Source organism: Enhydra lutris, unplaced genomic scaffold, assembly GCF_002288905.1.
Source record: "Enhydra lutris kenyoni isolate GAN:26980312 unplaced genomic scaffold, ASM228890v2 scaffoldscaffold9, whole genome shotgun sequence".
Taxonomy (NCBI): Eukaryota; Metazoa; Chordata; class Mammalia; order Carnivora; family Mustelidae; genus Enhydra; species Enhydra lutris.
In genome coordinates, this window is record NW_019154093.1 from 17,101,598 (window position 1) to 17,128,730 (window position 27,133).

At 37.7% G+C, this 27,133-nt stretch overlaps 1 protein-coding gene across 5 annotated transcripts in view; it reads right to left on the minus strand.

Annotated features, from left to right (window-relative positions):
- Positions 1-605: 605 nt before the first annotated feature.
- LOC111143107 (STIL, centriolar assembly protein) overlaps positions 606-27,133 on the minus strand; it is a 63,065-nt gene continuing 36,537 nt past the window's right edge. For 2 of the 5 annotated variants that reach the window (XM_022496590.1, XM_022496588.1), the window contains 4 exons: positions 24,199-24,423; positions 18,961-19,124; positions 17,243-17,493; positions 606-2,313 (listed from right to left, as the gene is read on the minus strand). In XM_022496590.1, the coding sequence (XP_022352298.1) occupies positions 1,527-2,313; positions 17,243-17,493; positions 18,961-19,124; positions 24,199-24,423 (1,427 nt within the window). In that variant the 3' untranslated portion in view covers positions 606-1,526. Of the gene's footprint in view, positions 2,314-17,242; positions 17,494-18,960; positions 19,175-24,194; positions 24,424-27,133 lie in introns of all 5 variants that reach the window. The other 3 variants (XM_022496589.1, XM_022496587.1, XM_022496586.1) reach the window with 2 other exon arrangements.

Here is a 27,133-nt window from a genome sequence, read left to right on the forward strand (position 1 = left end):
GTCACTACACTTTGGCTTACAAACTATGAGCGGTTCTATCAGATTATTAGCTCAGAAGGCCCAGATGAGTTGGAAAGTATTTAGAGATCCAAAGTCCCCTTCTTTCCAGCTTACATGTCAAAGTTGGATACAAGGCAACCACAGCTTAAGTTAACTTCAGCAGAAGAGCTTTATTTCTCAAGTGAATGAGGACTTTTTCCATTTATATTTAGAAATAAAAATTTAAAACTTAATTTTTAAGAAGGTGGGAGAAAAAAGGAAGCAACACTAACATCTTGGATGGATCTCAAGGACCTCATGCTTCGTAAAAACCAATTTCAAAAAGTTGTACACTGTGCTGCCATTTATATTGATGTCCTCAAAATGACAACATTCTAGTGATGGAGAACAGACCACTGGTTGTCAGGGATTAGGGCTGGGGGGGTGGATTGTATTATAAAGGCGCAGCACTAGGGAGTTTCTTTGTGGTGATGGAACAGTTCTGTATGCTGACTGTGGTGGAAGGTATACAAATCTGTAATAAGCGACAAAATTTCACAGACTTTTACACCAAAAAGGGAATAAATGAGTACAAGTAGAAACCTGTGAAACCTGCAAGGCCTGTGGTTTAGTTACTAATATCACACCCAATATCAATTTCTTGGTTTTGATCATTTGCTACAGTTATGTAAGATACCATAATTGGGGGTCACTGGGTAAAGGGTATACCTGAACTGTGTTATTATTTTTGTAAGTTTTGGGAAGTCAAATAAGTTTTTTAATAACAAGGGGAGAAGGATATGCTATAGAGGAAAAGAGTAAATCTAGACATTTTTATTAAGTTCTATTAAAAAATATGAAAACACTTGAAATACTCAAAGTTTATAAAACAACTCATGCTCAATAATTTTCTTATTTTGTGATAGCTAGTGCTATAAGCTGAAAATGTTACATTAACATCAAACCACCAGACTGTAAAAGATTTACCTCCACAGAATTTAACAAATATGATCTTAATTAAGAGAACATATATACTCATTGTATAAAAGATCTTAAAGTTATTTTTAAAAATAAAACCTTCCCCTTAAATTCAATAAGGGCCAATTTAGCTAATTTAGCCAGGGTCATGATAAGTTTATTTTACGTTATTTCAGGTGAAACTGGGTAGATGCAGAGATGCAACACACTAGGAAAATGGAGTTACTTCTCACAATTTACAGTATAAAACAGCAGTTCAGATTCAGAGTTGGATAGTACTGGTTTACCTATATCTGTCGAAATAAGTGATCTCAGGATTTGTTTTAACAACGGCTGCAGGGATGCTGAACGGCTCTCTGTGAACAGAGCACTTCTCCCTCCTCTACGCTCGCACCATCTCACTGACCATCGGGTCACCTGTTCAGCTCTTTGCAGTCAGCTGCTACCAAGAAACAGACTGGCCCCTAGAATGCTTAGGGTATCCCCCAAACTACCAAAAGCTCCGGCTTCCCTAAGCCTCTTTAAGAGAGACCCCCATCCTCGAAACAGGAGGGTGGCAAGTTTAAGGTTTAAAATAATTTTGGCAACTGTCTGAGCCGCTTTACATCTAAGAAGGTGCCTACTGAATTCATACTACTCATTTGCTTTAAAGTTTCAGGTTTCAAACCTTTGGGAAGAATTGGGGTGTCCCTTTCATTTTCTTTCTCAGGATGTTGGGTAAACTCTGCTTTTCCGGTTCGGAGGTTCATTGCAGGACTTGGTTTATGGTTTTTTAGTAAGAAAGCTGGGTTTTCATCCAATTGCTGTGTTGCTTTTGGCTGAACAACATCATTTGTAATATTTCTCAATACTGGCGTGTCTGTGTGGGTGCTCCCGGATTCACAGTCATAACGATTAATGATTTCACAGGCATTCCTAGAAGGCTCTTTCTGACAGTCAAGTTGTTCAGGTGTGGATGTAAGGTTCTGAGTCAATAAATGTTCACTCTTGCTCTCAGTATTGTTTGGAGGCTCTTCTTCATCTTCGCTGTTGTCACTGCTTTGTATGAGTCCATATCTCTTCATGTATTTTTTGGTTGCAAATGACATGTTGTTTGGTGAAATTAAACTAAGCCCCACAGTGCTTCTATCTGTATTAATATGTAGAAGGCTAAAAGATGAATCACAATTATTTTGGTTTGATCGAGTGAGAGACAGTTGTGACAGCTGATTTTCATTTAAGTACTTCAGAGCTATAGCATTTGCCTCCATGCTCAAATCCACACCGCTGGGGCTTAAGCCACTCATGCCAACATTAGCAAATGACATGTAGTTTAATCCAGAAATCACTGCTTCAGGGCTGATGCATGCCAACACACTGAAAGACACAAAAGAGTAGGCCATCATTTATCTTATTTTGAGTACCAAAATTGTGTTATTCTAAATGTATTCCACTCTATAAAAATAACAAAAGGTCTTCAGCTTTAGGCTTCATGGTGCTTTTTTAGCTGAGTGCTCGAACATCTAAGTCTTAATGATCTAGATACATTCAAGAGATAAACATGATAAACTAGAAGATAATCCCTGACTCAAAGACTGAAAGTAGAATGCACACTAGTTTTTCCAAATTTATACATACATCATGGTTTTAAGAAATACAACACCCCAAAATGAAAAGTCATTTAATTTTGGTAAAATAAAACAAAAATAAAATCAAACAGAAAAAACATCTGATGATGTACCATTTACAACTTTGTGAGTAGCTCAGAATATTAAATTGTTCATGGTTGAAGAGATTCCATTTGTTTGTTTTTTTCTTTTTAAAAGATTTTTATTTATTGATTTGACAGAGAGAGAAAGTGAGAGCAGGAACACAAGCAGGGGGAGCGGGAAAGGGAGAAGCAGACTCCCTGCTGAGCAGGGAGCCCGATGTGGGGCTCGATCCCAGGACCTTGGGATCACGACCGGAGCCGAAGGCAGATGCTTAACAGCTGAGCTGCCCAAGCGTCCCGAAGAGATTCCATTTGAATAAAAAATATCAACCAGTCTCTGGATATGGACTAGTGTGTGTGTATCTCTGTATACACTAATTTTCTTTCATTAGATATAATCTTCAACTCACTTTTGATTGGTGTTATCTCAGTAATATTAACCAATCTACTTGCCTTTTTTTTTAATACCATAAATACAATAATAGCTTCTAATTTTTATTGATGCCTTATTATATGTCAAGCACTCTGCTAAACATTCAGTATCTCATTTCATCCTCATGGAAACCTTTCTCAGAGATGTCTTCCCTTTCAAATATTCTGACCTCATTCTCCACTCTCCAACACTTCACAATTGCATCATTTACTGGCAGTCCATATATTTAACTCACATTTCTTTTTTTTTTTTTTTGAAGATTTTATTTATTTATGTCACAGACAGAGAGATCACAAGTAGACAGAGAGGCAGGCAGAAAGAGAGGGAAAAGCAGGCTCCCCGCTGAGCAGAGAGCCCGATGCGGGGCTCAATCCCAGGACCCTGAGATCATAACTTGAGCTGAAGGCAGAGGCTTAACCCACTGAGCCACCCAGGCGCCCCTTAACTCACACTTCTTATTCATCATCTAACTCGTTCATGAAACCCCATGAGGGCAGAGATTTTTAACAGCCCACCCCCACCCCAATCAATATCCTTGGTGGCTATAAACAGTATCTGGTACATAATAGGCACTCATTAAATATTTATTACATGAATACAAGAAATAGGTACCATTATCTTGATTTTACAGTTGAAAAAACTAAGGAATAGAGATTTTTAACTGCTTTTCCTAACTGAACAGCTAGGAATTGAAGAGCTAGGCCCAGGTCTGTCTTATTCTCTGGGGCTCTACAACCACTGTTTCACTACACTATATTCAGCAACTTGTATTTTGCTATCAGTTTTTCGGTTCCCTAAAAGTTAGAATCTTTTGTGTACCATTTGTTGTGGTAAACATTATATTCTGGTCAAAAACTATGATATGACTTTCCCTATCAGCCAATGTAGCTGTTTTATATATGCCAGCCACTGTCTATATGACCAACTCTCTAAAACCCAAATAAAGACCAGGTATTTTCATTCTGAGAAGCATCTGAAATTCTGAAGAAGCTATTTCCAACCATTAATATTCCTGAAACCAGTGATGTCATCACCAAAAAATGAAACTATATGCTCAATAATGTTGGTTTTTAAAACCATCTTGTAATTTTTCCTTAAGCTTCTTGGTACTTTCTGCTTTGGAGACTGTCTTAATACGGTGGAAGTGATACCAATTTATCTAGACATTCTTCTTCTTCTTCTTTTTTTTTAAAGATTTTGTTTATTTCAAAGCAAGTGAGAGAGCACAAGCAGCGGGGGCAGCAGAGGGAGAGGGAGAAGCAGGGGAGCCCAACTTGGGGCTCGATCCCAGGACTCTGGGATCATGACCTGAGGCGAAGACAGACACTTAACTGACTGAGTCACCCAGGTGCCCCTAGACATTATTCTTTTATGAAATATTCATAGTGGCATTATCTTCTGACTATAAAATCTTTTTCTACTTTTTTTGCCTATTTCTTCAAAATTATAAGCAATCAGCATACTGAACCAGAAGACCTGTACCCATTAAAATATATATATAGGTATAATAGCTCTAGAGATAATATTAATGTAAATAATTTGAATAGACAAAAACTTCTAGTTCAAAATGTTAAATATTTAGAAAAAGAAGGTCTAATCTGAATTAGATTTTCTTTGATAGAATAGCTAAAGAATCTATATAAATCTGTAAATCAGTCAGTATCAGTTTAGAAGGTTCTTTAAGTTTCATTGTGCAACACAGCTCACTAATTTCAATTTGAGGTTAGGGGAAACATTACTTTGAAAAGAAAACAAATCAATAATCCTCAGAACCAGTGCATATAAACACCAGTGTAATAAAAGGTGAGAAGCAAAAGGAGGCCAATTCCACTAAACAACACTTACAGCCTTGAGCACAAATATACTATGGTAGAATCTCATTATATAGGCAGTCACAAAAGGATGATGAGAATCCATTGATGTTTGTATATAAGAGTCACAGGCTGACAATTAAGGGAAGCTCAAATATCATTCCAACTTTCTTCAAGATGAAAACTAACCTTGACTTTATTGTCCTGTTTGAATTCCAATTAATCACCTCCTACTTATCCTACATGGAATTTTCAACTAATGAGTAGAAAGGAAGGAAGCAACTAAGAGACGGCTTAAGATCTGTTTCGAATTTAAAAGGAATTGGAAATCTGCCTATAAAGGCTGTTGCCAGACACCAAAACCACAATCTCCATCTTCCCCACAATTTCTAGGGTTGTCTAGGACCTTCTTTCATTGCTCTGCTGTCTAATCTTTGCAGTATTCTGGAACAGGAAAGCAGAAAGGAAATCTCTGGGGCACCTGGGTGGCTCAGTTGTTAAGCATCTGCCTTTAGCTCAGGTCATGATCCCAGGGTCCTGGAATAAGCCCAGCACTGGGCTCCCCACTCAGCGGGGAGTCTGCTCCTCCCTCCTCCTTGCCCCCCCTACCCAGCTCATGTATGCTCGCTCTCTCAAATAAATAAAATCTTAAAACAAAAAAAAAAGAAAAGAAAAGAAAGGAAATCCTCCTTCCCTTGTTTCAGCTACTCATCTGGTGGTAGGACCTGCTCCTGAAGTCCAGAACTGGAACATGAAATTAGTTTTCACATAGGTATAATGACAAAGAATAGGTGGTACAGAGAACTAGGGCAGATTGTAAGAATTACACAGTACTTTCTTAGAATACTAAACTAATTTAAAACACTATTTCTAAAGCACAATGTACCTTAAATTCTAAATAACTGTCTTATGAACTTTAAGCATACCAGTTATATACTCATATGTGTTAAAAGATAGTAAGACCATAAATACTAACAATAAATACTACAGAGGTGCTAAAAATAAAGCATTCACTGTAAGCTTCAGTGATGACCCAAATAGTGGGATTTCACTATTTTAGTAAATGACTCATGGGAGGCCTACCAAATGTGGTAGAAGAAAAGAGGATTCAGGGGTGCTGGGGTGGCTCAGTGGGTAAAAGCCTCTGCCTTCGGCTCAGACCATGATCCCAGGGTCCTGGGATCGAGCCCCACATCGGGTTTTCTGCTCAGCAGGGAGCCTGCTTTCCAACCTCCCCCCACCCAGCCTGCCTCTGCTTATTTGTGATCTCTATCTGTCAAATAAATAAAACCTTAAAAAAAAAAAAAAGAAGAAGAAGAAGAAAAGAAAAGAGGATTCAGAGATATAAAATTTGTTAAAATAAAATTCCTGATCTTGCTAGAAAGACTATCACAAGAACATGCTATAATCTATTGGGAACAAGGTATTCTGACTAAAGACATCAATATTCTGATGAGGGGTCCAGGAAACCTTGATTGACAAAGGAGGTGTCATCTGAGTTCAGCTTTGAAGGACAGATAAGAGGATCTGGCAGGCAGAAAGGAGAAAAAGTATTCCACATAAAAGTAGAGCAAGGAACCTTGCATATCCAATGCTGAGTAAGCTGGAAATTGGGTAGAGAATGACAGATTATACTAAAAAAAACAAGTTTAAGACAAACTGTGAAACAATGTAAATTAAACAGGTAGGCTTTAGATGGTCTTATGTTTGGAGTATTCTCTCAGTCTAAGACTAATGACAGACAAAATCTGACTTCTATGTGTTAGAAACAGTTTCAGTATAAGTTTCATTTTAAAACCTTTGTTTTCTAAGGTTCTAACATTTGTTTGTTGACTGATTGATTGATTGGGGGGGCAGAGGGAGAGTCTCAAGAAGACTCCACACCGAAATGGTGCCCGATGGAGAGCTTGATATCATGCCCCTGAGATCACAACCTCAGCCAAAACCAAGAGTCAGACACTTACCCAACTGTGCCTCCCAGGTGTCCCAGTTTCATTTTTAATCATAATAGTTTGTAGAACTCATTAATAATCAATAAAATATAAATTAAGAACAAACTAAGAAATAAATAAATTAACTAAGAATAGGTTAAGATATATTTGGTCTAAATAGCACATATCTTTTAAAAGGGCAATTTTAGTTATCTCTCCTATGTGCTTCTACAACAAACTGTATCTACCCTTTTCACAGGAGGCAACAGAATATATTATAGTTGACTATCTGAGTGTCTTCTCCACTACACTATGAGGTCTGTGAGGGCAAAGATGTCTTCAACTTGTATGCCATGATGTCTCTCAGGGCTGGCTCAAAATAAAAGTTCAATATATATTTATTAAAGTAAAATGAGTGAAAGTACTGGTGAAAGATATACAGCTGCTAAGACTGTAAAACCTTACTCTTTCAGAAAGCAATGTAGCAACAGCTTTAACATTTTCTGACCTTTTTGACTTAGTCTTCCCATTTCTGAGTCTCTAAGGAAATAATCCTAAAACTAAACAAAAATGTAATCTTTGGAAAAAGATGTTCATCATAACAACATTTAAAACAGTAAGAAATTGGGGCACCTGACTGTCTTGGTCAGTTAAGATTCCGACTCTTGATCTCAGCTCAGGTGTTAATTTCAGGGTTGTGAGTTCAAGCTAGGCATGGAGCCCACTTAAAAAATAAAAGGGAAGAAACTGGGGTGCCTGGCTGGCTCAGACAGTACAGCACGTGACTCTTGATCTCGGGGTTCTAAGTTCGAGCTCCATGCTGGGTGTTGAGATTACTCAAAAATGAAAATCTTTTAAAAATAAATAAATAAAAAAGTAACTTAAAGGGCACCTTGGTGGGCTCAGTTGGTTGAGTGACTGCTTCTCCCTCTGACGCTTTCCCCTCTCATGCTCTCTCTCTAAAGTAAATAAATAAAATCTTTTTAAAAAATCTTAAAAAAAATTTTAAGTAAGAAATTGTAACTAACTTCACAACAAGTTCTTTTCAGTTATGACAAGACGGGAAGGGTAAGGTAAACAAATGCTAGGTTCCACTTAATGGATTATTATATCCCTATTAAAGTTGATGCTTAGAAAGGGTTACAATGACTTGGAAACATTATTTACGAGCGTGGAGCAAAAAAAAAAAAAAAAAAAAAAAAATTTTTTTTTTTTTTTTTGGGCAGACACATAATGGTCAAAACACAAAGCAGCAAACAGTGTATCACCATGAGACCCCACCAAAATTAAATAAGCAGTAAGCAATAGAGCAAAACAGTAACAAAACAAAACAAAAAACAAACTATGGACTTTGGAGTTAGAGAAGAGTAGGTCTAAAATCACAGGTATAGGGACTTGAGCAAATTGATACTTAATTTCCTTATCTATAAAACAGAAGTAATAGTGTCTACCACACAGATTACTGTTAAGGATTAAATGAAAAATACTGCATAGGAGATAGTCCAAGATGGTGGAGGAGTAGGAGACCTTAGTCTCATCTGGTCCCAGGAATTCAGCTAGATAGCCACCAAATCATTCTGAACATCTACAAATTCAACCAGGGATCTAAGAGAATAGCTGCAACTCTACAAATAGAAAAGCAACCACTTTCTGTAAGGTAGGAGGTACAGAGAAGTGAATCTGACACAGTATATGGGAGGATAAACTGCTGAGGAGAGGGGGCCTCTACCAGCTGGCTACCCTCAAGTGATAGAGCAGTGGAGCACAAAAATCAGAACGTTTATAACTCTGCTCCAGTGACAGACACTGGGGCCTGAAAGGTGCTCAGGTGGCTAAACAGGGTGGAATCCTAGGTGGAATAGCACGGTCTCAGGATGACACTAGCTGGGCTTAAAATAAAGCATAGAAGACACTACAGAATCCCTTTCTGGAAAAATAAAAGCACTAGAATCTAATCAAGCCAAAATTTAAAAGGCTATTAATGAGATGCAATAAAAAATGGAGCCTCTAACTGCTAGGATAAATGAAGCAGAAGAGGAATTAGTGATATAGAAGACAAAATGATAGAAAATAAAGAAGCTGAGAAAAAAGAGAGATAAACAACTACTGGAGAATAAAGAAGCTGTGGAAAAGAGAGATAAACAACTACTGGATCACAAGGGAAGAATTTGAGAGGTAAGTGATACCAAAGAGCAAAACAATATTAGAACAATTGGGATCCCAGAAGAAGAGGAAAGGGAGAGGAGAGGGGGAACAGAAGGTATACTGGAGCAAATTATAGCCGAGAACTTCCCTCACCTAGGGAAGAAAACAGGAACTGAAGTTCAGGAGGTACAGAGAACCTCCCTCAAGATCAATAAAAACAGTCAATATCTTGACATATAATAGTGAAACTTGCAAATCTTGGAGACAGAGAAAAAATCTTGAAAGCTGCTCAGGATAAGAGGTCCATAACCTACAAGGATAGAAACATTAGACTGACAGTAGGCCTATTCACAGAGACCTAGAAGGCCAGAAAGGATAGGCATGATATATTCAGGGTGCTAAATGAGAAAACATGCAGTCAAGAATAGTTTATCCAGTAAGGATGTCATTCAAAATAGGAGAGATAACCCCCCCCAGGACAAACGGAAACTAAAAGAATTTGTGATCACTAAACCAGCTTTGCAAGTTAAAGGGGATCCTTTAAGGGAAGAGAGAGCCCAAAAGTAACACAGACCAGAAAGAAACAGAGACAATACACAGACACAGTGACTTTATAGGTAATACAATAGCACTAAATCCAACTCTTTCAATAGCTACTCTGAATGCAAATTGGGGCTAATTGCCCCAATCAAAAGACACAGGGTATTGGATTGGATAACAAAGTAAGACCCATAGATATGCTGTCAGCAAGAGATTCATTTTAGACTCAAAAACACCTCCAGAGCAAAAGTGAGGGGGTGGAAAACCATTTGTCATGCTAATGGATATCAAAAGAAAGGTAGGGTAGCAATCCTTACAGCAGACAAATTAGATCTTAAACCAAAGACTGTAGTCAGAGATGAGGAAGGACACTATATCATAATTAAAGGGTCTATCCAACAGGAAGATCTAACAATTATAAATATTTATGCCCCTAACATGGGAGCAGTCAATTATATAAGACTATTAATAACAAAATTAGACAAACACATTGATAATAATACAATAATAAATAGTAGGGGACTTTAACACCCCACTCACAGCAGTGGACAGATCACCTAAGCAGAAGATCAACAAGGAAACAAGAGGCTTGAATGACACACTGGGCCAGATGGATTTCACAGATATATTCAGAGCATTCCATCCTAAAGCAAAAGAATACACATTCTTCTCAAATGCACATGAAACATTCTCCAGAACAGATGACATACTGGGTCACATCAGGTCTCAACTGGTACCAAAAGACTGGGATCACTCACTGCATATTTTCAGACCACAGTGCTTTCAAACTGGAACTCAATCACAAGATGAAATTTGGAAAGACCTCAAATACATGGAAGGCTAAAGAGCATCCTACTAAAGAATGGGTCAACCAGGAAATTAAGAAGAATTTTTTTAAAAAGTCATGGAAACAAATGAAAATGAAAACACAACTATTCAAAACCTTTGGATGCAGCAAAGGCGGTCCTAGGAGGGAAGTATGTAACAATACAAGTATACAAGCTTTTCTCAAGAAACAAGAAAGGTCTCAAATACACACCCTAACCTTACACCTAAAGGAGCTAGAGAAAGAACAGCAAAAGAAGAAAACTGAGAAAGATTAGAGAAGAAATCAATGAAATAGAAACCAAAACAACAGTAGAATAGATCAAGGAAACTAGAAGCTGGTTCTTTCAAAGAATTAATAAGATTGATAAACCACTGGCCAGACTTACCAAAAAGAGAAAAGAATGGATCCAAATAAATAAAATCATGAACGAAAGAGGGGGGATCACAAGCTACATCAAAGAAATACAAACAATTATAAGAACATATTATGAGCAACTACATGCCAGCAAATTGGACAATCTGGAAGAAATGGATGCATTCCTAGAGACATACAAACTACCAAAACTGAACCAGGAAGAAATAGAAAACCCGAACAGACCCATAACCAGCAAGGAAACGTAAGCTGTAATCAAAAATCTCCCAACAAATAAGAGCCCAGAGCCAAATGGCTTCCCAGGGCTATTTTAACAAACATTTAAAGAAGAATTAATACTTATTCTTCTGAAGCTGTTTCAAAAAATAGAAATGGAAGAAAAACTTCCAAACTCTTTCTATGAGGCCAACATTATCTTGATCCCAAAACCAGACAAAGACCTTACCAAAAAGGAGAATTACAGACCAATATCCCTGATGAACATGGATGCAAAAATTCTCACCAAAATACTAGCTAACAGGATACAACAGTACATTAAAAGGATTAGTCACTAAGAAGTGGGATCTATTCCTGGGCTGCAAGGGTGGTTCAACATTAGCAAATTAATCAATGTGATACAATCTATAAATAAAAGGACAAGAACCCTATGATCCTTTCAACAGATGCAGAAAAAGCATTTGACTAAGTACAGCATCCTTTCTTGGTTAAAACTCTCACAGTGTAGGGATAGGGGAACATACCTCAATATCATAAAAGCCATCTATGAAAAGCCCACAGCAAATATCATTCTCAGTGGGGAAAAACAGAGCTTTCCCCCTAAGATCAGGAACACAGCAGGGATGTCCACTATCACCACTGCTGTTCAAAACTGTACTAGGAGTCCTAGCGTCAGCAATCAGACAACAAAAAGAAACAAAAGGTATTTGAATCAGCAAAGAAGTCAAACTCTCACTCTTTACAGATGACATGATACCGTATGTGGAAAACCCAAGACTTCACCCCAAAATTGCTAGAACTCATACAGGAATTCAGCAAAGTGGTAGGATATAAAATCAATACCCAGAGCTCAGTTGCATTTCTGTACACCAACAATGAGATAGAAGAAAGAGAAATAAAGGAGTTGATCCCATTTACAATTGCCTAAAACCATAAGATACCCAGGAATAAACCTAACCAAAGGGGCAAAGGATCTGTACTCAGAAAACTACAGAATGCTCAAGAAAGAAACTGAGGAAGACAAAATGAAATAAAAAAAACATTCCATGCTCATGGATTAGAAAAGCAAATATTGCTAAAATATCTATGCTACCTAGAGCAATCTACACATTTAAGGCAATCCCTATCAAAATACCATCAACCTTTTTCAGAGAGCTGGAACAAATAATCCTAAAATTTGTATGGAACCAGAAAGACCCTGAATAGCCACTGAAAAGTTGATAAAGAAAACCAAAACTAGGGGCGCCTGGGTGGCTCAGTGGGTTAAAAGCCTCTGCTTTCGGCTCAGGTCATGATACCAGGGTCCTGGGATCGAGCCCCGCATTGGGCTCTCTGCTCAGCGGGGAGCCTGCTTCCTCCCCTCTCTCTGCCTGCCTCTCTGCCTACTTGTGATCTCTGTCTGTCAAATAAATAAATAAAATCTTTAAAAAAAAAAAAAAGAAAGAAAGAAAACCAAAACTAGTGACATCATAATTCTGGACTTCAAGCTCTATACAATGCTGTCATCATCAAGACAGTATGCTAGCACAAAAGCAGACACATAGATCAGTGGAACAGAACAGAGAACCCAGAAATGAACCACAACTATATGGTCAACTAATCTTTGAAAAAGCAGGAAAGAGGGGCACCTGAGTGGCTCAGTCGGTTGAGCGTCTGCCTTCGGCTAAGGTCGTGATCCCAGAATCCTGGGATGGAGCCCTGCATCAGGCTTCCTGCTCAGTGGAGAGCCTGCTTCTCCCTCTCTCTCTCTCAAATAAATAAAATCTTTTAAAAATTTTTTAAAAATAAAGAAAAAAAAAAGAAAAAGAAAAAGCAGGAAAGACTCTCTATAGGTGGAAAGACAGTCTCTTCAACAAATGGTGTTGGGAAAACTGGATAGCAACACGCAGAAAAATGACATTGTGGACCATTTTTTCATACCATACACAAAAAGAAATTAAAAATGGATGAAAGACCTAAATATGAATCAGGAAGCCATCAAAATCCTAGAGGAAAACAGGCAGAAACTTTTTCGACCTTGGCCGAAGCAGCTCCTTACAACACATGTTACCACAGGCAAGGGGAAGCAAAGGCAAAAACAAATTATTGGAACCTCATCAAGATAAAAAGCTTTCGTACAGCAAAAGAAACAGTTAAGGTCTGACTTTGGCTCAGGTAATGATCCTACAGTCCTAGGATCAAGCCTCGCATCGGGCTCCCTGCTCAGTGGGGAAGTCTACTTCTCTCTCTGCCCCTGCCCCTCCCCTCACTCATGCTCACTCGCTCTCTCTCTCTCTCTCTCTAGTAAATAAAAACAAAATAAAATTGTTTTAGAAAAGGAATAAAAAGAAAAAGTAAAGCTTTAATAATAAATGAGTTTGAAATGAATATGGTTTTTTTCCTACATTTCACAAAGTAAGTTTATATTACCTTGGCAATGAAAACAAAACAAATAGCAAACTCTATTTCCAAAGTTCTACAATATTTTATACAACTTATACCATATAATAAAACTTAAAAATTTTTTTTCATATGAAATATAGCTATGTTACTGTTAGGTTTTTGCCAGCCTACTCCTCTATGGAAATACTTAATTTAACATATTGCTTTGAACTGAAAACAATTTTCTTCATATTGGCTTTCACCTCCTTGATAAAATTATCTTACATGAAGTTAAAATTCCATCTATGAAAATATATCCATGGGTTTTTCAACTCACATAATCAAATTTTTAAAATGGGTATAGGCCACAATATTAAAATACTTAAAAATTTTTATGTATATATAGTAAACTGCAACTGTTTCTTAAAAAGTTAATATTTTTCAGATGTTATTATAAGTTCAGATGACATTTTCTTCATTTTCTAAAACAGCAACTCTGAGCATGTATACTTTTCATAGTATAAATTTATAATGTAGATTATTATTTAAATGGAGAACAGAATAAACTTGATTAAAACAATGACTACCCCCATTGATAAATCAAAAAGACTTTACTTCCCATTTCATTCTAAAGCATCTAAAATACCAATCAGGTTCATTATATGCTGGAAATTTATGATTTCTAATGTGTCACTATAAAGACATTAAAACTAGGTAACCAGTCTGAAGAAATAATTACTTAACCCCTCCAACCCCCAGCACCACATCAAAATACAATGTTCCACGCAGATAGCAGGGTGACTTGTATATTCTAACATACATTATGTGGCCTCTATCTCACAGTATTGAGCTAAAACCTTTAAAAATGCTAGCCTTACTCTCTTACACTGTTGGTAGGAATGTAAATTGGTATGACTATTTTGGTGAGCAATGGCAGCAACTACTAAAACTTTAAATGCACATATCCTTTGATCCTGCCTACTTCTAAGAGTTTATCCAACAAATATACTTGTACAAGTTCCTATAGAATGATGCTTACTTAGCATTGTTTGAGATAAGAAATAAGAGATGCAGCCTAAAAGTCTATTAACAGAGGACAGGTTCATTATTTATCGTACATGGATACAAGAGAATATCATGCAGCTGTTTAAATGCATGCGAAAGAACTGCATAGACCTATAAAGAAAAGTATCTAAGACATAATGTTAAGTAAACAAAACAAAACAAAATTGCAATATTCTTCACAACCATATACACTTGAACATGCATGGAACATTTCTAAAGAATACAAAAAAAAAAAGCAGTTAAGAGAAGTAACCTTGGCAGGGGGTTCAGATTGAGGAATTCGGGCAGTGGGAGCTTTTACATTTTACCTGATATTCTTGCGTGCTATTTAATACTTTCTTAAATCATGAAACCATATTACTTTTGCAATAGAAAACAATAAAAGTAATTAACAGAAAACATGCTAATCTTAGTAATATAACTTTCAGATTTTAAAAACAAATATGTGCTAAGTCATCTTTGATAAAGAGGAATCTGAACAGAAGAACATGGTCAACTGTAAGTGGTAAGCAATGAGTAAGCTTTGTATGACTCTACTGTTCAAAACACATTCCTAAGGAAAGGAGTGTTTTTGCCTTTTAGATGACACAACTGCGTAACTGAATATCCAATAGCTGACAGACCCTATCACCTCCAGGAAGACCTTCCAGACACGAGAAATGAGTAAGATTCATTTCTTTTTTCAAGAGTCCCAGAGCATTTTATTGACATCTTTACCTAGGAGACATCGGACAGTATCTCTTACGTATGTAAAACCCACTCTCCTACTATAGGGTAGAGATGGTCTCTTTGTTATCACACACCTACTAGGCCCTGAATAAATTATGAAGCAACTGAATCGAGTGGCAAGCTTATACCTTTTCTCATGATATTGCTATAAAACATCTAAATATTTTTCATGTTTTTTAAAAAATGTATTTATTTGTCGGAGTGAAAGAGAGGGCATGCACAAGCATGGGGAGCAACAGGCAGAGGGAGAAGAGGGCTCCCTGAGCAAGAAGCCCAATGCAGGGCTCAATCCCAGGACCCTGAGATCATGACATGAGCTGAAGACAGACGCTGAACAGATTGAGCTACCCAGGTGCCCCCTACAATTTTTTCATCTTTTTTTTTTTTTAAGATTTTATTTATTTATCATTTGAGAGAGAGAATGAGAGAGACAGAGCATGAGGAGGGGGGAGGGTCAGAGGGAGAAGCAGACTTCCCGCAGAGCAGGGAGCCTGATGCGGGACTCAATCCTGGGACTCCAGGATCATGACCTGAGCTGAAGGCAGTCGCTTAACCAACTGAGCCACCCAGGTGCCCCAATTTTTTCATCTTTTAAAATGAGTTTTACACAACTATATGATGCAACTAATCCTCTATAAAGCAGGAAAGACCATCCATAGATGGAAAAGACAGTCTCTTCAACAAATGGTATTGGGAAAACTGGATGGCAACATGCAGAAGAATGAAATCGGACCACTTTCTTACACCAGACACAAAAAGAAATTCAAGATGGACGAAAGACCTAAATGTGAGACAGAAAGCTATCAAAATCCTAGAGGACAACACAGGCAGAAACCTCTTTAACCTCGGCCATAGCAACTTCTTCCTAGACACATCACCACAGGCAAGGAAACAAAAGCAAAAATGAACTATTGGGACTTCATCAAGATAAAAGCTTCTGCACAGCGAAGGAAACAATCAACGAAACTAAAAGGCAGCCTATGGAATGGGAGAAGATATTTGCAGATGATATATCTGATAAAGGTTAGCTACCAAAATCTACAAAGAATTTATCAAACTCAACATCCAAAAAACAAAATAACCAAGTTAAGAAATGGGCAGAAGACATAATAGACACTTTCCCAAAAAAGACATCCAGATGGCTAAAGACACATGAAAGGATGCTCAATAATAATACCCATCATTGGGGAAATACAAATCAAAACCAGGATGAGATACTACCTCACACCTGTCAGAAAGTCTAAAATTAACAACACAAGAAACAAAAGATATACTGTTGGTGGGAAAGCAAAATGGTGTAGCCACTGGTGCCACCCCTCTGGAGAACAGTATGGAGGTTCTTCCAAATGTTAAAAATAAAACTATTTGGGGCACCTGGGTGGCTCAGTAGGTTAAAGCCTCTGCCTTCAGCTCAAGTCACGATCTCAGGGCCCTGGAATCAAGTCCCACATCGGGCTCTCTGCTCAGCAGGGAGCCTGCTTCCTCCTCTCTCTCTGCCTATTTGTGATCTCTGTCAAATGGATAAATAAAATCTTAAAATAAATAAATAAATGAATAAATAAAATAAAACTACTCTATGATCCAGTAATTGCATTACAAGGTATTTACCTAACAGATACAAAAATACAGATTCGAAGGGGTACGTGCATCCTGATGCCTATAGCAGCATTATCAGCAATAGCCAAACTATGGAGAGAACCAAAAGGTCCACTGACCGATAAATGCATAAAGATGATGTGATATATATATAAAATGGAACATTACTCGGCCATCAAAAAGGATGAAATCTTGCCATTTGCAATGATGTGGATGGAGCTAAAATGTATGCTAAGTGAAATAAGTGAGAGAAAGACAAATACCATACGATTTCACTCATAGGTGGAATTTAAGAAATAAATAAACGAACATAGGAGAAAAAAGAAAAAAAGAGGAAAATAAACCATAAGAGATTCTTAAAGATAGATAGGAAACAGGGTTGATGGAGGGAGGTGGGTGAGGATATTCAGGAGCACATTTGTTATGACAAGCACTAAGTATCATTTATAAGTGATAATCACTGAATTCTACTCTAGAAACCAATATTGCAGCATTGTATGCTTACTAACTACAATTTAAATAAAATTTTTAAAATAAATAAAGAAGTAAAACAAATTTGAAAGTTACCTGGCGTGATCCACTTTATGTGCATTTTTATTCACTTTAGTGGGAGAATCAATTTTTACTCCAAGGCTTCTTAGTTGTTTAAGGGTTGCATTAAGAACACAATCTTTGTCTACCAGACCTGAATCACATTTTTTTTTCTTTGTATGGTAAACATTTTGTGTTCTGGTGCATTCATGGCTTATAATTACTGCTTTGGTCGATGGCTGCTCAGTCTCTTTGGAGGAGTTATTCAGTAGGTGGTTCACTTGACTCTGATGAAAAGAAAAAAGATGTATTTGAAAAACCACTATTAACAATCTTAGGAAACAAAACTGTAAGTAGCAGCATAAATAAGGCCAGGGAAAAGCAAAATAATGACCAGACAAATTCTACAAAGAATCAAGTACATTTGGAAATTTTTTATATTTTGGGGTTTTTATAAAGGAAGCCCATCTCAATGAATGATTTTATCAGACCCTAGAGGAAGTTTAGAATGCTCAGAACTTGTTCATTTTAAAGTTAACAGCTTTAGAGGCATTTGAATAATATTTTAAGTGTTTTCAAGGGTTTTTAGGAACTATAAACAAAAGTTTTAAATCACGCTTTCATTTGAAAAATGGTAATGTTTCAGAGTTATATATTAGATCTTTAGGTTCCTTTCAGAATTTGGTTTCTCTCTTTTCTCCCTCAGAATGAGAATGACCTATGACACTACCTCTGCCTTCCTGACATTAGAGCGCATTTCATTCCCCGAGCACACAGCTGCTAGTGCCAGTAAAAGACCCAGCAGGCAAACAGCAAGTATGTGTTCACTGATGAATACTTACGGCCCTATGAAGTATGGAGAAATCAAATGTTCCTTAGTCTACATTTCGGATGGAAGTGACAGCCAGGGTCATTTAAGCTTCGAGTCTTAGTTTACATTCTAATTTTTCCAAGATGACTAGATGACCATTTCCTCCAACCAGAATTACCCTTTTTATTCCATGTTGCCTTGTTTACAGCACTTCTCAGCCTGTCCTATAATCGTTTGCTACTGGTATCCATGTGTTATTTCCCCTGGCTTCTCAAGAGCAGAGACTATCATACTTATCTTTATATTATTCACTTTTTTTAAAAATAAGATTTATTTACTTGAGAAAGAGAAAGAAAAGGGGGGTGTTGGGAGGGAGGCAGAGGGAGAGAGAATCCTCAAGCAGACACCTAACTGAGTGCAGAGCCCACTGCAGGGCTCAATCTCATGACCCATGAGATCATGATTGGAGCTGAAACCGAGTTGGACTTAACGGACTGAGCCCCCCAGGCACTCCTTTTTACTTAGTTCACTTACTTAATTTACTTTTTACTTAGTTCACTTTCTTAGACTAAGTATTCAATAAAAATCTCTTTACCTGAATGCAATATTACCATAGATATTCTCCTACTTTGCAACTTTCAAACTTCCTGCAAATTGTTCTTTATTTTTTCTGGTACTAACTTTACTCTGCTTTTGTTGCTGTTGTTTTGTTTTATGATTTCCCCTGGCTATCTAAGTATCCGATGACTGGGATGCTTATACAAAATTACTGAATTTAGGTTATCATAATCACGAAGAGCTAAAAGAAATAAATGATGTGTCATTAATTTAGGGAAAATCTTTTTATATCAAGGTCCCAATCAGTTTAAAGAAAGGAGAGGCTTAACTAGTCTACCCAAAAGTAATCATCTCAGAAAAGATGAAATGTATTACTGTTTCTTACCAATAAATCCTGGTATATTTTCTGATTATCTGTAGGTTGATGAGGCAAGGGTTGCATTACTTGCTCAATTTTGGGTTCCCCTGATGTTACAGAGTGGTTACTGGCACCCTCTGTTGGTCCACTCTGTAAGCACATGCTTACATTTTCTGCCAGCATGGAATTCGGAAAGAACACAGGCACATCAGGTTCTTTTCTCACACCTGGAGAAGAGCTGCTTGGAAGGATATAAATAATGTGTTAGTTATCAAGATACTTTCAAGATACATTTATTTGAAGTGCAGTAACTTTGAAATAAAGGGATAAGATTCAACAGCATTCTGGTTTGTATTTTCAGCTCTCATCTTGATAGGCTGCACATAAACCAGATCATAACACCTTTTCGTCATGTTATTTATAGTCAGACAACTTTTTTTTGAAAGCTGGCAAACAACCTGTTGATTTCTCCTGAACTTGATGCAAGTATCAAAATTTTTAAATATATTATTTGTTTAAGTTTTAGAATATAGTTAAGATCCCTGCAAGGGGTGCTGGATTGGCTCAGTTGGTTAAGCTTCTGCCTTTAGCTCAGGTCATGATTCCAGCATCCTGGGATCAAGCCCTGCATCAGGCTCCCTGCCTTTCCCTTCTGCCTGTTGCTCCCCTTGCTTGTATTCTCGTGCTTGCTCTGTGTCAAATGTATAAATAAAATCTTAAAAAAAAAAAAAAAAGATTCCTGGCAAAGAAGAGTTCATAAGCTGCCATTTATAATCACATTATATATTTGGTAGTATTTCTTTCCTTCTTTATGCTTTTACTTATTTTTCAAATTTAATACAATGAGCATTTATTACTTTTAAACTTAGCATATAAATACATATATTTCTAAATTTACTATGGAAAGCAATATTAAAAGACATTTCTTACAAGAACAATAATGTGGCTATTGTAGAGAAAGATAATAATAAATATTAGCTAGCAGAAAGCTTATTACAGGCTAGGCATTGTTTTAAGTGCATCCTCTTACAAAATCCTTACCAAAAAGACCTGTGAGATACTACATATTGTGCCTATTTGACAGATGAGGTCATGAGGCACAGAGAGGTTAGCTAACTGCTCAAAGTTATACTAAATATGAAAAAAAATACAGTTTGTTTTTTAAAAGATTTTATTTATTTATTTGAGAAAGAAAGAGATAGCAAGAACAGGGTTAGGAGAGAGCGAGAGAAAGAAGCAGACCTCCCACTGAGCAGGGAGCCCAATATGGGGCTTGATCCCAGGACCTTGAGATCATGACCTGAGCTGAAAGCAGACACTTACCTGACTGAGCCACCCAGGAACCCCTCGTACATAGTTTAATACCTAGAGAAAACCACTATTAACATTTTAGAGTATTTTCATCTATACCCTATACCCTATACACTGGGTCGAGTTCTAAAGATACAGAAACGAATATGATCCCTGTCCTATAGGAATCCAATTTAATGGGGGAGACATATTTACATACCTTTTTTAATACATTGTGGTACATACTATGAGAATTATATGATTAAAACATATACTATACTGAGCAAAGGGGATAAATGTTTCTAGTTTTCTGGAGGAACATGTTTATTGTTTTAATCACTATGGTAATCAGAATAATTTAAAATGACAAATATTAGAGGCACAAAGAAATAGAAAAGCATTTCATGCTCATGGATTGGGAGAACAAACATTGTTAAAATGTCCATACTACTCAGAGCAATCTACACATTTAATGCGATCCCTGTCAAAATATCACCAGTAATTCTCACAGAGCTAGACCAAATAATCCTAAAATCTGTATGGAACCACAACAGATTCTGAATAGCCAAAGAAATTCTGAAAAAGAAAAACAAAACTGGAGGCATCATGATTTTGGATTTCAAGCTAGCAGCAGTCATCAAGACAGCATAGTACTGACACAAAAACAGACACATATATCAATGGAACAGAATAGAGAGCCGAGAAATGGACCCACAACTATATAGTCAACTAATCTTTGAGAAAGCAGGAAAGACTATCCATAGATGGAAAAGACAGTCTCTTCAACAATAGGTGTTGGCAAAGATGTGGAGAAAGGGGAACCCTCTTGCACTGTTGGGTGGGAATGCAAACTGGTGCCACCCCTCTGGAGGACAGTATGAAGGTTCTTCAAAATGTTAAAAATAGAACTACCCTGGGGCGCCTGGGTGGCTCAGTGGGTTAAGCCTCTGCCTTCGGCTCAGGTCATGATCTCAGAGTCCTGTGATGGAGCCCCACATTGGACTCTCTGCTCGGCAGGGAACCTGCTTCCCCCTCTCACTCTGCCTGACCCTCTGCCTACCTGTGATCTCTGTCTGTCAAATAAACAAATAAAATCTTAAAAAAAAAAAAAAATAGAACTACCCTATGATCAAGAAATGACATTACCAGGTATTCACCCAAAGGATTAAAAAATACAGATTTGAAGGGGTATATGCACCCCAATGTTTACGGCAGCATTATCAACAACAGTCAAACTATAGAGATTGACTGATGAATGGATAAAAATGTGGTACACACACACACACGCACGCACGCGCGCACACACACACACACACATTATTCAGCCATCAAAAAGAATGAAATCTTGCCATTTGCAGTGACATAGATGGATCTACAGTGTATTATGGTAAGTGAAATAATTCAGCCAGAGAAAGACAAATACTATATGATCTTACTCATATGTGGGATTTAAGAAAGAAAACAGATGAGGGGCACCTGGGTGGCTCAGTCTTTAAGAGGCTGCCTTCAGCTTGGGTCATGATCCCAGGGTCCTAGGATCGAGCCCCGCAATGGGCTCCCTGCTCAGCAGGAAGCCTGCTTCTCCCTCTCCCACTTCCCCTTGCTTGTGTTCCCTCTCTCGCTGTGTCTCTCTCTGTCAAATAAATAAAATCTTAAAAAGAAAGAAAGAAAGAAAGAAAGCAGATGAATATATGGGAAGGATGAAAAGAAAAAAGGAGAGAGGGAAACGAGCCCTAAGAGACTCTTAACAACAGAGAACAAAGTGAGGGTTGATGGAGGTGTGTAGGTGGGGGATGGGCTAGATGGGTGATGCGTATTAAGGAGGACACTTGCTGTGATGAGCACTGGGTGTTGTATATAAGCGATGAATCACTGAATCTTCTCCAGAAATCAATATTGCATTGAATGTTAACTACCTAAACTTTAAATTAAAAAAATACATAAAAATAAAATGCACCGGGGTGCCTGGGTGGCTCAGTGGGTTAAAGCCTCTGCCTTCGGCTCCGGTCATGGTCCCAGGGTCCTGGGATCGAGCCCCGCATCAGGATCTCTGCTCAGCGGGGAGCCTGCTTCCTCCTCTCTCTCTCTCTCTCTGCCTGCCTCTCTGCCTACTTGTGATCTCTATCTGTCAAATGAATGAATAAAATCTTTAAAAAAATAAAATAAAATGCACCTATAAAGTATCAGGCAAAAAAAAAAGTCAAATATTATCACAAGTTTTATAATTAAAAAAAAAAATCAGTTGTCTGCCCCATGCCACCCCACCACCAAATTCACCTCTTTTAACGGTTACCTATGGTGTTTTACACTACATCATTCCTCTGCCTTCAAATTTATTCTATTTATTCTGCACCTGATTCCTTTTAGCACTTCTACAAGTCCAAGCTCCTTCATCTCACTCGGGTTGGCTTTTACTATACTAACCAGTTTCCCTACTTCCACTCTAAACTCCTTCCGTTCATTTGCCACAGAACAGCTATTTAAAAAATGAAAAATCAAATCACACCACTCTTTTGTCTAAAATCCTCCCTGGATTTAATGAGCATAGAATAAATTCAAAGCTCCTTTCTACATCCTACAAAGCTCCGGCATAATTTGGCTTCTGCCTATATCCCTGACCCCATTTCCTATAAGCATGCTCTCTTGAGCACTTTCTCTCTCTCCAACTCGCACTCCCCCCCAATCCCCGCCTCCATCTCTGTCACTGTTTCTAGCCATAATGGCTTTCCTAATTGTTTCCTGAACTGTCACGCTCCTGCACAACTTAGGGTCTATACATGCCATTTCTTCTACCAGGAACATTCTGCAGATTTTCTCAGAACTGGCTCCTTCTCATCATTCTAGTCACTGCTCCAATGTTACCAGCTCAGGGAAGGCTTCCTTTACCATCCCCTACTTAATATATCTTCACTCCCATGCCACCAACTGGTTAGACTCCACTTGATCACCCTGGTTTATTTTCTTCAGAGCAGCTGTCATTACATGAAATTAAATTATTTGTTATTTATATAGTTATTATTTGTCATGGGAACAAGTCATGGAAATTCCATGAAGTTAGCAGCTTTTCCTAACCTACTACTCAATCTTAAACTGGGTAGCTCAGTTAGTTGAGCAGCTGACTCTTGACTTTGGCTCAGGTCATGATCTCAGCGTCCTGGAATGGAGCCCCATCTAGGACTCTGCACTCAGCATGGAATCAACTTGGGGTTCTCTGTCTCCCTCTCTCTCTGCCCCAAGCCTCCCCCAACCCCACCCTCCTCACACGCATTCTTGCTCTAAAATAAATGAGTAAATTAAAAAAAAAAATTACCTATTTTTTTTTTTTAAGATTTTTATTTATTTATTTGACAGAGATCACAAGTAGGCAGAGAGGCAGGCAGAGAGAGGAGGAAGCAGGCTCCCTGCTGAGCAGAGAGCCCAATGCGGGGCTCGATCCCAGGACCCTGGGATCATGACCTGAGCTAAAGGCAGAGGCTTTAACCCACTGAGCAACCCAGGCGCCCAAAAAATTACCTACTTATAATCAGTCTTACTCCAATTACACCCCTAGTCATTTCATCTCCCACCAGCTATTTTTTTTTCTCACCGGGTTACTTTGAAATAAATCTCAGAAATAAATTCTTATAAATGTATAATTGCAATTTGGAGAATCTTTAAAAATTTACAAAATTCAGGGCCCCATCTCCATCTAGGGCCTAGTTTCAGAATCTCTACAGTGAGGTCTAAGCATATGTATGTCCGAAATTTTCTTCAGATGTTCTGATTCAGCTAGACTGTAACAAACCAATGACTGACATCTGGGAACAGTTCTAGGAGTACCACAATTGTCAGTTACGTAAAAACTGTATCAGGAAAGACACTACTGAAAATACCATTTACAAAACAAACAGTTTCTGAGTTAAAACACCAAAAGAATATTAGAACTTAAAAAGAAAAAAAGGAGGATGAATGCTGAATCAAAGACACCTTACTTGGATACAGAAAGTGGTTGATTAAATTCTTCCACAGCAATGTTGCTTTCTTCAAAGCTGGGAATATCAACTGCTTTCAATGAAGACGCGCTACCTGGCGGACTTGTAACTTCATTATTAATATCAACAGAAAAATTCATGTCCTCATTGGAAATCTTGGTATCATCTTGCCTCAGCTGAGATTCGGGCTCTTGATCATTGCCTGCTGCATTCCAAAACAAGCTGGCACCTGGAAGTTAAATGATTAAGCACATACTGAAACAAATATCCTACTATAAAAATAATCCTCTGACAAACCTCTAAGTAAGACTAACTATATTGTTTTAACACAATTACCTAGAAATGTTTGCAGATTATCTCTTCTCAGAAATGCCATAAAGAGGTAAGGTGAAAAGCCAGAGGACTGGTGTACAAGGTGGAGCCTCAGTGGCTCAGCTGGCTAACTGTCTGACTCTTGGTTTCAGCTCAGATGATGATATCAGGGTCAGGAGTTCAAGGATATCATGCTCTACACTGGGTGCAGAGCCTACTTAAAAAAAGAATAAACAACAAAAAACAAAAAACAACTTGGGACAAATGGAACAGGGGACATTCTGGGCTCTGTCTCTTCAAGAGGTGTGGCTCTCAAATGATGTGTTTCACATATAAAGGTTCTGAATATGATTTAGGTTTATGTGTGTACAGAAAATTGCTCTTCTGAAAAACAAGGGAAAACATATAATATAATGAGTCCCTAGGCTCTCTGATTTCTATCTTTAAATACAATATTTATGAGAATATTCAGGGACATATCAGACATATGTAATATCAGCAATTATTTAAAAATCAAATGTTGGGTGCTCTGGTTGGCACAGTCGGTTAAGCATCCAACTCTTGGTTTTGGCTCAGGTCATGAGATGGAGCCCCATGACCGGCACAGTACTCAGTGAGAAGCCTGCTTGAGACTCTCTCTCCCTCTCCCTCCACCGCACCCCCAAAGCTCACATGCACATGTGCTCTCTCTCTCTTTCAAATAAATTTTAAAAATCTTAAAAAAAAAAAAAAAAGAAAAAGAAAGGACAATTATGACAAAGTTACGTAAGTGCTGCTACTCTTCTGGAATATTTACCAATACATACCTTCAGGAAATTAAGTAACATTGTAGAATAAACATGTTTTAAAAGCCATTTAGTTCTCACAGTTATTAATAATGCTTTTTTGTGCATATAAGTAATAACTACCCCAGGTCATCCAAGTTGAATAACTGAATATGAATCTATGAGGTTTCAAAATAATTTCAGAATATCAGCTTAAACATGTAAATGACTTCATTCAATTATCTTTTATTCAGCACACATTATGATTAAGGCATCATATTAGCTAATGACATACAATCGTGGAATAATGCAATGTTCAACATCCTAAAAGCTTGTAGTCTAGGAACAGATACAGATGAGAAGCAACTGTAATATAATAAAAGCACAGTTTATAGGAGGAAACTGCACTTTTTTGGTATGTTTGGTATGTATGTTTGGTTAGCTCATAATACCCACAGCTCCTTGTCCGCCACCCCTCTACAACATACACAAACTTCCCCTGGAGACTGTCACCCCTGCAATTAACAAAGGTGAGACTCCAGCAGATATGTCCCTTTATATGCTTCTCAACCCCCTCACCATTGAACCAGGGATTAAACCCTAATCCAAACTAGACCCTTCAGGTTCTCTGCAATTTGAAACAAGACGGAAGGAGAGTAACTTGGTTTGTTTACATGGCTAAAACTGTGTGACACTTACACTTTGGAGCTTTGGGTGAGCTACAAAAACTGAGTAGAAAAACTGAGTAAAACAGCCATATAGTTGGATAGCCCTAATGGTATTCTAGTCTCTAGTTCTAGTTTTTTCCTGAAGTCAGCCCCACTCTTGGCCTTGGTTCTCATGAAACAACTTCATATCCTTCCAGTAAATTCCCCTTCCTTACTTAAATTATTTCAAAGTGGTTTACATTACTTGCAGCCAAAGAATCTTGACTAATACTCAGTGATATCTGACTTATAAATGTACAAGGGGTTCTTCCTTCTCTCCTTCCTTGCTCCCCTCTACATGGGCAGTTAACAAATGGGTTCAGAGATAGAATATAGAAATCTGCCTTCCTTCCTTTTCTCCCTCTCAAATATTTATTCTCTAGGTTCAAATCTTCATCTGTTACTTCTACAAGTCTTGGGTCATCATCCCTTCTCCACTCCTCAAATGTTTGGGTTTCACCATCTTCATTTCCCAAAGCAGCTCAAATGCAATAGATATTTAGACTAAACTCATCCTCTCTCTTTTGCTTCTTCTCTAACTTGCCTTCCCTAGGTCCTCTAAGCTGAAAATCCTGGATAACTTTTATTTTCATTTTTAATAAACTTTTAATGTTAGAATAATTCTAGATTTATAGAGAAGATAAGAAAGAGTTCCTATATACTCCTCACCAGTTTCACCTGACATTAATATCTTACATGACCATGGCACATTTTTCAAAATCAAGAAACTAATATTTGTGCATTACAATTAACTAAATCTCCAGACTTTATTTGGATTTCACTGATTTTTTCACTAATGTCCTTTTTTCTGTTCCAGGATCTAAACAAGTAACTTCAGAATCCCACCTATTCCAACTGCCACATCTAATTAGTTAACCAAATCTTATCAACACCCTACACAACTCATTCTCTTCATTCTTACCACCATCACCCTATGTACTAGGCGTCTTGCTAGATCTTGGGGATGTTCTTGAAGATCTCATGGTCTGGTGGTGATCAAACATGTGAACAAATATAGGCCATTACATTATTAATTGATTTTTAAAAGGCCTTTAATGTTGCTTACCGAATAAAGCAGACATTCCTTTTTGAAAGATGTAATAAAGGCTCTCCTTTGTTACTAGACAATTCAGAGCTCTGTGTTTTCTCCCTGTGC